Source organism: Haemorhous mexicanus, chromosome 4 (assembly GCF_027477595.1).
Source record: "Haemorhous mexicanus isolate bHaeMex1 chromosome 4, bHaeMex1.pri, whole genome shotgun sequence".
Classification (NCBI taxonomy): Eukaryota; Metazoa; Chordata; class Aves; order Passeriformes; family Fringillidae; genus Haemorhous; species Haemorhous mexicanus.
This window is the reverse complement of record NC_082344.1, coordinates 64,529,510-64,541,626: the sequence shown is the minus strand read 5'-3', so window position 1 is coordinate 64,541,626 and position 12,117 is coordinate 64,529,510. Positions and strand designations below refer to the sequence as shown.

General features: G+C 37.4%; 1 protein-coding gene across 1 annotated transcript; it reads left to right on the top strand.

Moving 5' to 3' along the window:
• The first annotated feature begins 5 nt into the window (after positions 1 to 5).
• On the top strand, positions 6 to 9,379 carry LYAR (Ly1 antibody reactive). Its single transcript, XM_059845177.1, has 9 exons — positions 6 to 98; positions 697 to 864; positions 1,169 to 1,283; positions 3,160 to 3,267; positions 4,644 to 4,727; positions 6,537 to 6,873; positions 7,141 to 7,245; positions 8,111 to 8,196; positions 8,514 to 9,379. Exons 2-9 carry the CDS (start codon positions 743 to 745, stop codon positions 8,646 to 8,648), a joined length of 1,092 nt encoding a protein of 363 aa, XP_059701160.1. The 5' UTR covers positions 6 to 98; positions 697 to 742; the 3' UTR covers positions 8,649 to 9,379.
• Positions 9,380 to 12,117: the final 2,738 nt, after the last annotated feature.

Sequence of the window (12,117 nt, the reverse complement as noted above, 5' to 3'; positions counted from 1 at the left end):
GGCGGGGGCAGCGCAGGCGCGGGGCGGCGAGACCGGAGGGGCCGGGGCGGCACGTGCCGCGCGGGGCGGCTGCGGAGGCGGCGGCGGCCGCTGCTGAGGTGCGGGGGAACGGGAACGGGGCACGGCACGGTACGGCATGGCATGGCATGGCAGTCGGCTGCCGCCCAGGAGCCCGGCTGGCGGCCACGCCGGGCTTCCCACGCCGTGTGGCCCGGCCACCCCTCAGCGCTACTGCTCGGCGGGGCCCGGCCGAGACGGGTCTGCAGCGGCGGGGAGCGGGATGGAGCGGCGAGGTCCCGCAGGGGAAAGGAGCGGGACGGGGAATGCCGCCTGCGCGATGTATCGGCGTGGGGGCGGTGCGGGGGTCACCGGTGCCGGGGTAGGGGTGGTGGGTGCAGGAGTTACGGGTGGTTTCTCCGTTCGGGTGATGGGTATGGGGGTTACCGGTTCCGGGTTCGGTGATGGGTTCGAGGGTTACCGGTTCCCTGTTGGCGTGGCGGATGCAGGGATTGCTGGTTCCCGGGGTATTGCTTTCCCCTGCGCTCAGGGAAGGCATCAGGTGGAAGGAGCTCTTGCACGTTCCGCACCGGGCTGCTCACCCCGTCTGTCAGTGGGTGCACGGGTGTGTTTCCCTTCGGCCCTCCAAGTGCTTCTTTCAAGCTGTAAATTAAGATAATCTTCTTCTTGTATTCCTAGAGTTGCGCTTCTGTGGGAAGTAAGAGGCTCCTGACCACTCGCCAACATGGTAGTTTTCACATGCAGTGCGTGTGGGGAAGCTGTGAAGAAAGCACAGGTTGAAAAGCATGTGAACATCTGCAGAAACTGCCAGTGTCTGTCTTGCATGGATTGTGGCAAGGATTTCTGGTATGTAAAGAATGAGAAATAGCCTTGCTCACTCTGCAGACTCACTTGCTTTTGTCACAAATGAAAGAGATGCAAGTCAGAAATGTTCACTGAAAGCTGTAGCACGACAGAAATGCCTGTGGTCTTGCAAGCATGTACTTTACGCACTTCACGTCTTAATAATTCAAGTGTTGACAGTAATAAGGTTTAAATGATCCATTCATTTGAATAATCTATTACTTTAGCTTGTTGGTTAGCTAACCGTTGCATAGATTGAAGAGTGAAGCATTTCAGTGACTTGTGGTTAAAAATCTCTTCTGTTCAGGGGTGATGACTATAAGGAACACATCAAGTGTGTAAGTGAAGACCAGAAATATGGTGGGAAAGGCTTTGAAGCCAAAGCTAGCAAAGGAGATGCTAAACAGCAGGAGTGGATTCAGGTATGGTTTGTACTGTATACACCTACAGAAACTATTGTCTGTAATTATCAAAGACAGAAAAGAGCCTGTACTGGCTCAAGCCAGAGATCTATTTTCACCAATATCCCCAGCTGTCTTCTGGAATTTCCTTGATAGGTCTGTGTTTATCCTGGTAAGAAATTTGTCTTTTGTTTTGAATCTCTCTTACTGGTTTGAATTAGTATAATGTTCCCAACTGCATACAAAGAGACATTGGTAGTTGTCTACCCTTTTAATGCCATTTATGCTTTTGTAGGCCTCTGTCAGGCATCTGTCCCCATCTCATATTCTTTGTTCAAGGCTCAAAAATCCTACCCTGCTCAGTTGTTCTTCGAGTGTAAATTAGATATTTGGTCTTCTAATATCTTCCCACTCTACTGTATGCTTGTGAATTGCTGTTCAAGATATGAGAGAACCATAGATTTACCATGTGTCATAATTATGTTTTCAGTGTCCTTTATTCCTTTCTAACTGTTTTTTGTCAGTTAATCTACTTTTGGGTGGGGTTTTTTTTCTTATGCTGCTGCTGATCATTGTGCTGGCATTTTCATGGAATTAGCTCTTTTAACCCTGAGATGTTGTATCTAAGCTCCAGTGGTCAACTAAAGGCTGTCATTTAAAATGTGAAATTAGGATTGCATTTCCTTTTCTTCTTGCTTTACATGAATTTGTGTTGAAGGCATTTCACCTTTTTATTACTTAGTTACTAATTTTCTTAAGATCTTTCTGGAATCCTCATAGTCCTCATCCTGAATAGCTTCATATCATTGGGAAAATTTTCTGTCCTCTTGTCAGATATTTTGTAAATATGTTGAACAGGAGAAGCTCCAGCATGGATAGAAATATCTCCTGCTCTTTCTGTCTTACACAAGAATTTACCCCTCAAAGGTTTTTGGAAGGACCTCAAACACATTTAAAACCTCATTAGTAGTAAGTTAGATCACATTTATGCATGGAATTGTCATTTCTGTCATGTAGAACACATCCTAAGAAGGTGCTAAGCTACATGCATACTTAAAGCATGTGATGAAAACCACTAGTCAGAGATGAGTGCTCTTGTTGAGATTGAACACTGTTTGAGGACATTTGTAAAGGCAACATGATGTGAGTGTTGCTTATGAGCATTGGTAGCCTGCCTCAATAGTAAGTGATTCTTAGGTAGAAGGATGAGGGATTATCAGTCACCTTTTTCTGACAGTCTTAACATATTCACAGAGCCTTTCAGTCACCAGATCTTCAGAAGTAAGGAAGGCTCTGCAGTGTCCAGTGGCTGCATTCTCTTAAGTACTGGGAAGCCCAGAGCCTTTTCCCCCCCACAAGCAGCAGTGCTGTTCAAGGGCTGCCATGAGGCCTTGGTCTAATCTCCCGAGCTGTCATATAGGGATAAATGCTTCTTGAAGCTGGCACTGCTGCCAGAAGAAATGCATGTCAGCTGTGGCATCAAAAGTTAGCCTGATTTTTCATAATTAACTCCAAAACCAAAAAGTTGCTTTTCTTAATGCAGGTCTTTTTCATGCTGCAAGAATCCCCTCTGTGATACAGTTACTTTAGTTTGAAATGTCTTTATTACAGTTTGTAACTTCTTCATCAGAAAGCACTGGTGAGCAGTCATGCTTACCTCTGCTTACTTCATAGGTATAAATGTTTATATAGATAATTTTGACACATTTAACAAGCTGTGATAGAGCCAAAGGTCAGTGTTTTTCTCATATTTTTTTGAGCATTTCTTATGAGCGCACTATACCAGCTGCTAGTGCTGGGTGATTTCTGCCTAGTGTATTTCAGACTTGCACACCTGACATATACCATTTGATCCTTATGCTGCTTTGCTGATTTAATTCTGTTTTTCTTCATTCAGAAAATTCATGAGGTAATGAAGAAGCCCAACATAAGCCCCAAAGTGCGGAACATTCTGGAGCAAATACGTGCCTTTGATAACATTCCAAGAAAAAAAGTAAAGTTTCAGGTATGTTTTAATAGAGATTTGCAGCAATCTGTGCAGTGAGCATAAAAGTAGACTTTTTTAGGGAATGCCACTCTCTTTTAACAAAGGTGGGACAAATTGCTTATTTGGGTAATTAGATTGTGTAATAACTGAATTTCAATTAGGCAGTGGTTGTAAATTTGCTTAAAAGCACTCTTGGTCTGCTAGGTGAATTAGGTATTAGGCCAGAGACTTACCTTTTAAGTTTAATCTCCCTATGTAGGTTTGTTCTGTTTTCAATACCTTTCTTTTTTGACTATTTGCTATTTCTATTGAATGCCCAAATTCTTATACATTTAAAGATTTCTTGTTTGCTAGGCTTTGTTTTTTTCCTGAAGGCAAGGTCCTGTTTTGAGAGTTTTCCTGTTACTCAGTATTCTGACAGACTCTCCTGCTCTGCATGCTTCACTAAAATAAATGACAGATGTGGAGAATTTACTGTGTGTAAAGAATTTCATTAAAAGTGAAGAATTACTCACAAATGGGCCTTTTTCCCCCCCCTCTCTGTTCTTTGCCTCAGATTGTGAGGCTGAGAGAAGATCAGCCTTGCTTCCAAAACACTCAAATAGAACTTAATAGAGCTCTGGTGAAATTGCTGCTAACAAGCTGAAGGTTAGACTGTTTCCCTGCAGGATTAATGTTTTGAGCAGGAAGAATGGTATTTTCCAGAAGCCTCCCCTTTTATTAAATACATTGCAGTGGCAGATCAAAAGTTTTTGCAGTTAATTGTTCCAATTTACTAATGCACGTTTCCTGGGGTTTTTATTGCAATGCAAAAATCTTTACATTACATTTAACATTGAATTCCACATTTCTGAAAGTTGATCTCATGCAGATAGAATGAACAGCATAATTTACTGCTATATTTGCATTTTCACCAGGGACACCTGCAATAACCTAAACAACTTTGAAATGTTTGCATTGAGCTATTTGCTTAAATTATACTTTCTTGTAATAAACTAAGGTATCCATTTAGGAGTGTGACCATATGTCCAGTACACAAATAAATAAGATCAGATCACTAATGTTTTAACTCATGGGAACAGTCAGAAGGTTTGGTGGGACCTTAACATAGCCATTTATATCAAAAAACTTCAGGATTATCTTTTGTATATATTTACCACTTGGGAAGGCAACTGAGATATATGGTGTAGCCTCCTAACAGTTCCTAGACATTACATGATACAATTTAGCAAAGAGGCTTGAGAGATTTAATAGGAGTAACCTCTAACCAGATCTTAGTCAAAAGCAGTGATTTGATTCTTATATGAAAAATAAAAAACAAGAATCAGTTATACGGTAATGAAGAAATAAAACCAGAGCATGTTTTCAGTTATTATTGTTTTTTCTATGTACAGAATTGGATCAAGAACAGTTTGAGAATTAATGACAGCAATTTGCAAGATCAGGTGTGGGGTGTTTTCTCAGAAGCAACCGGAAATGTAAGTTTAACTGGAGGTACATTATAAAATGGGAATGCACTCCAAAATGTTTGAAGGAAAACCTTTCAGACTCCCTTTGTAGATGTTAGTGGAAACATTGTCTCCCATATTTCTTGACTACATTGTTAATTTGTGGAACGCAGAACTGTTGCTGAAGTTGTTCATACTGAGTAGGTTGTGATTGAAAACTTGGACATGGTGACGCAATTGTGCCACGATGATCAGGAGGCTCCTAGTACGTAAAAAAAGGGAAAAGCACTGCCTTTATCTTTGTTCCAGTCTTTCATCACACACTAATAAGACATCTTTCAGAGTTTATTGGTCTCAAATTTATGTGTATTGGAGTGAGAAATTAACCAGCACATAATTTACCAATTTCATTAGTGGGGAGAGAAATCCTCCAGTTTGTGGTGCAAGTTCCTCATGTTCCTTTGTCCAAGTTGTGGCCTCACTCTGACCTTTTGTCAGTGCCTAATTCTTTGGTATTTCATTACTAGCTCAGTGTGTTTTGGTAGGGTGTTGTTTGTTTGCATCTATTGCTGCTACTTGAAAGCTGTTGCAGAAGCTCATTTCCCAGCTGATGTAAAGATGCTCTCCCTCCTTTTACCCAAATTCTTTTGAGGAAGAGTGTAGGCAAAGCTTTGGCATTAACCGCCTGTTGATAGTGCTTTGTGTTTCTGATCTTATGATTCCAGTTAAGTTTATTTGCAGTTTTTCTGAGGAATCCAAAGGTAAGAGCCAGGCAAGAAAGAAACACATTTACTAAAGGATAGGAACATAACATAAATTCTGGACACTGAAGTACACTGTTTTGCTGGAGCATTAATACTGAGTTTATACAACTTCACTAAGGTCAATAGCAGTTCTTCCTTGACTTACACTAATTTATAAAAGGTCTTCAATCTGAAAACCTTTTATTTAAACACAGATGTAAACAATTACACTGTTCATAGAGCTTAGCATTAAAATAAAATATATAACACAGCATTTCAATTCACTTTTAAGAATTCTTAAAAAGATCTTAAGATATGATTGGTAATACATACCTTGAAGTGTATATACTCAACTGAAATTCTTAAGTAAAATTCAAATTTAATTAAAATAACTCTTTATAAAAATATGTTGGTGTTAAATTGCTTGTATAAAGATCTGTTATCTTTCTAAATAGCTATACTATCATTTCAGTAGTTCACTTGTAGTTATTAAAACTAAAGTTTAAATTGAACATTAAATTGTTCATAATATATTAATTAATCTACAAGAAAATCATTATAAGCCCAGGAACATTAAAAGAAAACCAAATATGTTGAGAAAAGTACAATTAAAACAAGCAGGAGTGCCTTTTTTAGCATCATGCCATAACAGCTTGTTGTCCCAGACTCATCCAAGACAGGGAAGTGGATGGCAAAAGAGATTATTACTCAAGGGGTGTGTATTTGAGAATAAGTTCTGCATCTTGCTATAATGTGCTGTAGCTTTGTTTGTGTAAATTAAAGAGCTGTCACTTCCTTAGTTACATTTAACAAATAATTTTAAACACAACAGACACTTCCTTAAACTAGGAATTACATATGTTGTAAGATAATTTTTTTTCAGTGATGTTAATTAGCATTTAGTCTGTTAAGTTAAAAGAATCAGGCACATTATTTCACTAGTGCTGTTCTCAGGTAACTGGTGACATCATATGTGAGCAATTTAATTGATTTCAGGATATCAGTATTCTGAACAGTTAACAGTGATCTAGTAGAGGAAAGTTGCAATGTCAAAAAACACATGTGAAAACTGTAACTATTTTTCTTTCAACAAAAGATTTCAAATGAAAAAGAACAAGACAAACCACAACAGAAGGAAGAGCAGCAGCCTCCAGAAACTGGGGAAAATACAAAGGCAGAAGAAAATGGAATTACAGATGGAAAAACTGAGAAAAAAAAGAGTAAGAGGGAACGAAAAGAAGAGAGACAAAAGACCAAAAAGAAGGAGAAAAAAGATCTGAAATTGGAAAACCAGGAAGAAGTAAAAAAGAGCAAAAAGTCCAAAAAAGGAAAAGAGAGTGTGGAGGATGAATTTGAAATAAATGGAAATGGCAATCACAGTGAAACAGAAGAGGAAACAAATGTAAAGAAACGCAAACATAAACATGTAGAAGGTATCCATCATACAACTTACATTCATGTTTGTTTTGATGAGGCTTTTTCTCAATTCCAAAGCTCAATAAACTACCTAAGTAGAATTTTAAAGTAGTGCATAACATACACAAAGTAGATTATTTTTAACAATGATTGCACATTTCTTTTATAAAATCTGAACCACTTTGCAAATATAAAGTCTTGTTACAAGAACAAAAACTTAAGTCATGTCAGAACTTCTCGTTTTAAATCTTTCTTGTGTATGTTTTGTCCAATTCCATCTCTAGAGGAACCTCATACCAAAACAAAGAGAATGAAAACTGAAAGTATTTCAGAAGACATGGAAACAGAAAATGTCAATGACAATGAAGAAAATGTGGGAACAGATAAAGGTATTCTTAAAGGAATGATTTAGATTGTTACAAAACTACTCTGGAAAAGACCTAATGCATGATATAAACATAGATTCTGTAACAAGCCATGAAATAAATTGTGTCTCAGTATGCATGAATGTGTGTATATTCATTATACACATCTGTTCCAGAGTAAGTAGCCTGTGCTACTCTGATAACAAATTACTTCCCTAGTTTGTTGTTTGTGCTGTGCTGGCAGCCTTTGGCTGTCTTGATTCCAGTGGACACTGAGGTTTCACCACAGTGGGTCCCTTCCCTGCTGCCATGCACATTAGACAGCACAACAAAAAGGGTAATAACTCTTAGACCTCTTGATAACTCTTATATCCCCACTTTTGCTCAGTGCATCATAAATTTGACTTCAGATACATTGGACCTTAGTTTATGCTTAGATAAACCTATTTCTGCCTAACACCTGTCATGCTCTGACTGTGTTTGAACATACAGATCATTTTTTTGGAAACCACTAATTAATGACCTCTGAAGGTGGTATGGTCAAATTTGACTGCCTGTGATTTAAGTGTGAAGAGACAGGATCTTAACTATCCCTGCGTTATTTGAGAGTTTCTGCTTAATAGCTGAAGTGCAGAAGTTAAGTAAAAACAATTCTGACCCCTGTTGTTCAAGTACTAGGTTGATTCTTCATCTCTATTCCATTTTATATTCAGGAACAACTGATGTCTTTTATGCTTAAGACACCTTCCTGTTGTAGGGTTAGTAAGGTAACAACTGTTGTGGTAGCCAAACTGATAACAAAATTAGGAGATTGATGGCTGGTTACTAGTAGAGAAGACCCAGAATACCTCCTTTCACTAACAGTGTTGTACACCTAATTATTTCCCAGGTAAATTCAACTGGAAGGGAACCATCAAAGCAGTTCTGAAACAGGCTCCAGACAATGAAATTTCAATTAAGAAACTAAGAAAAAAGGTACTGTACAAACATGGTTTTTTAAATCTCCTATGGTCTTGTGAATTTATTTGTGTAATGCTGAAGCTCAGAAAATTCTGGATAGCATAAACAAAAAAAGTTCAACATTTTTTAATGGAATATCGATTAACAGAATGTCAGCTGTAGGACAGATTTTTTATTGCTTAATGAATTACACAAGAAATGCAGTGCTAGTTCTGAAAAGGAATAATAGCACAATAGCTTCCATGCCACTTTTAATCCAGTAATGTAAATGTATTATTGCTTACAGTGGAATCATCTCATGGATTAAAAACCATTTCTCTGTCTTTGTGCAGGTGATAGCTCAATATTATGCAGTAGCTGGTGAACGTCACAAAACCGAAGAGGACATCCTAGCCATATTCAATAAGAAAGTGAATAACAATCCTAAATTTAGAGTTCTAAAGGACAAAGTGAAACTTGTCAAATAAACAGTTTTCATAGCTGTTGCATTTTAATCTTGCAGATGGTCTCAAACTCTTCTGTCAGCTGTACAAATACTATGCATTGGTATCAATTTATATTGTGTATGTGAAAGCAGAATTTAACTTTTAATACTGGATCCCTCCCCTTTTTCTAGATTTATCACAGAACATTTTCAGATATTTTATTTTTTGATTTTTTGGAAAATGTATATTTTTTGGTACAAGTTTTAAGCGGCATTGAAAGTAATTGCTGGCCTACTGTATTAAAATTCTTCCAATAATGAATATAATTTATAGGCATGAATGTTTTTCAGGACCTGGGTTGTGTGGCTTTTTGCAGGAACTATTTTCAGAGCAAATAGGATTTTCAGATTCAAAAACCCATTGTGGAATAAATGTTTTGTTATGCAAAAATTCAAAATGGTATGGCTGATACCCACTTTATGCACTGTGGATAGTGTATGCAGCCTTTAATAAACTGTTGATTCTGTGTTGTAAAATGCATAAAGTGTCAGATTTGTGTATTCAATATTGCACATTCAGTGAAAATCTGAGTTATCTGTATATGCATTTCTACTGAAAATCTTGATTAGTAATGCACCTGACTTCAATAGAAGTGGTTACATGGACTAAAAATTGACTGATGAAATAGATTACTTTAAAATACAAGCCTAAATATAATGAATCTTCTCACTTTATAATTGCATAATAAATCCACAAGTTATACATCCTTTGAAGAGGCTGTTGTATTGCTGTCACCAAACAATGTAGCTAGGCTAGAAATATTACAGGTATGTAAGACACAGAGCTGCCTGGGGAAAGTTACTTGAAGTTTTGTAGGTTTTTACTTAATTGCAAAATTACTTCCGTGTAGGAAGTTTCCTATTATGATATAGTCTGTTAAAAACAGCATTATAAAGCACTCACTCATATAGTGTTTTTAAAACTTGCTTAGTGATTTCAAGCAGATACACTTCTATAAAACTCCATAGTAAAATTATCTGAATTTTTAGAAATATTGACTATAATTAAAGGCATAAATACTAAAAATTAACTGTGATACATTGGGTTCAGTTTTTCTGAGTACATATTTGTCTTACTGTAAAGGTTGCAAGAAAGGACATAATGAATTTAAGATCTGTTCAACAAGTGTTAGTTGTTTGTTGTAGCTCTGCAACAGTTCTTTTTATTCAGTCTAACAGATAACCAGAATCTTGGCTCCTGTCTTTGCAGAGTTCTGGTGTCTGATGCTCAGGGTTTACTGCAGTGATCACTGAATGAAGCAAAGAGCAGGCTAAGTGTTCAAACATCATGGATCAGCTGAAAGCTGGGAATAAGGAATATCAAATCAGCTGTGTGCAGATGACCTATCAGAGTAGGATGTGACCTTGTCATTTACTTTCCTGCTTTAACTGTTACCATTCTTAAAGGTTCAAACAGTGTACTCCCCTGTGCATTGCCGTGGTTGGGTTAGTGGTGCCTGTGTGGAGTAGTAAACATACTATAAATTATTCTTCCCCTCTCTGTCTAAAGGGTAAAGCAGCACCAGCTGATGTTTGTTTTTTTTCCCCTCATGTTTTGGCACACATGAATCTAATGCTTGCCTCTATTTGACAGTCATTAGTGGGAGTCTGTTGCAAGTAAGCCCTGTTATAATTACAATAATATAACCTCAGTGTATGTTGCTGCAGTAGTATTACCTTTTTCTGCTCTGTTGGCAGAAAGAGGAGGAGCAATATGCTTTGTAGGCATATTTTTCTTTCTGGGTATTCTGGGAATACTCTACTATGGTCATATATGTAATATGTACTGTAATATGTAATATGGTAAGTATAGTAAGTAATATGCAGTATGGTAGATGAGTCTATGCCTTTAATTGTAGAAGGCTTCAAGTGCTATTCCAGTCCATGCATAGTTGCAATATTGACATGCAGTTCTCCAGTGAAAAAAATCCCAGACTTTGATGTTTTTTCATTAGACAATTAATAAAGTACTCAGAGGACTGGATTTGGCTTTTCCCCTTACAACAGATCTGGATTTTAATTTACTCCTTGCAAATAAAGATGTTTTGATCAGATTGAATTTGCTACAAATTTGGTGGTAATTGTTTCAGAGGGAGGCATACATAATCCCTCAGAGATCATTGAGAATCCTTCAAGAAGACAGAAAAACAGCAGGACCTCTCTAATTTCTATTCAATAATTAAGCAGCAGTAAAATATTTACCAGTATTTTTTAAATCCAGAATATGTTTTAGTGATTTTCTAAACAGCATAACATAGCTCCATAATTATACCTTATTGTTAAAATTTTCCTTTCTAAAATAGTATATTGAAAAATGAATGTCTTTATGGCAGGGTGAGGGAGAAATTAGAAAATTGTTTAAAGCTAGTGGCTTTCATTATAACTATAGCATAAGCACTTAAGCAGGGACTTTAATCACTGGAAGAAAAAAAGCTTCAAAGGACAGCTACTTATTTGTTGTGCTCAGCCTTCCACTGTCCTGGTGCATTAGAGTAGTTCATTCTTTCTCCAGTGAAAACTGATCCTCCCACCTGGTGCTATAATCCAATTGCATCAGGACAATGTAGTCAGAGCCCAACATGAGTAGTGGCTCATAGCTGATGACCACAGGATACAGAGACCCAATACATTATTTCATTCAGAAACTTTTAAGGCTGTAACACTCACCCTTATTAAGGAAATAAGAGAGCAAATATTAAACTTTTTGTGCAAGATAAGTGAAAAAAGGCATATTGTTCTGTACATTGAGCTGTATTCACATGTTACAAGATATCTCAGTCAATATATTCAACATTTACCCCTTTCTTCTCCCAGATTAGCCTTTAAGAAAAAAAACAGGAATAAGTCCTCTAAGTTTCTTTTATGCTCTATCAGCCAAGAAAGGCTGCATATTTTGTTTCCCATTAGTACTTTTACAGGAAGTGTTACTTTATATTGAATTGTGAATTTCACTTGGACTAGAGGAAGTTTTACTAGTAACTTTCCCTTATACTTTTAAGATACAGTTCCTTTTGGCCCTGGTAATCTACTGCTTCTCTTTGCAATTCTTGGATGCAATTCCTTTTGCACCTGAATCCTCATGCTTTTATGCTGTCAGACAGCAAAGACTGAAAAACCATCAAGATTTTTGCATACATTGGACTTTTTTCTTCAAGACTGCAGATCATAGATTTTTGTCCTTTCCAAACACATATTTTTTTAATATTTCCTTTTAAAATTTATTCTAGAAGATTTAGAATTGTCCAGTCTTTTGTGTGTTTTGCTGTTCTCAATAGAATCTTTTAGTAGAAACTACTCTTGTTGCACAATTTCATACCTGAGCTACAGCAGAAGTAGAATACTGACTTCCAACAGAATTAGTTTTAGAGTTCTGAAATTACTTGAAAGTAACAGAAAAACAGAAATTTTATGTCTTTATGCCTGCCCACCCATTAAATCCCTCTTCTCAAGCT

Excerpts from the sequence above, each read along its gene's own strand:
- LYAR (XM_059845177.1), top strand. The coding sequence starts at position 743 with ATGGTAGTTTTCACATGCAGTGCGTGTGGGGAAGCTGTGAAGAAAGCA. Across the intron at positions 1,284-3,159 it reads AACAGCAGGAGTGGATTCAG|AAAATTCATGAGGTAATGAA; the intron begins GTATGGTTTGTA and ends TTCTTCATTCAG. Across the intron at positions 3,268-4,643 it reads GAAAAAAAGTAAAGTTTCAG|AATTGGATCAAGAACAGTTT; the intron begins GTATGTTTTAAT and ends TTCTATGTACAG.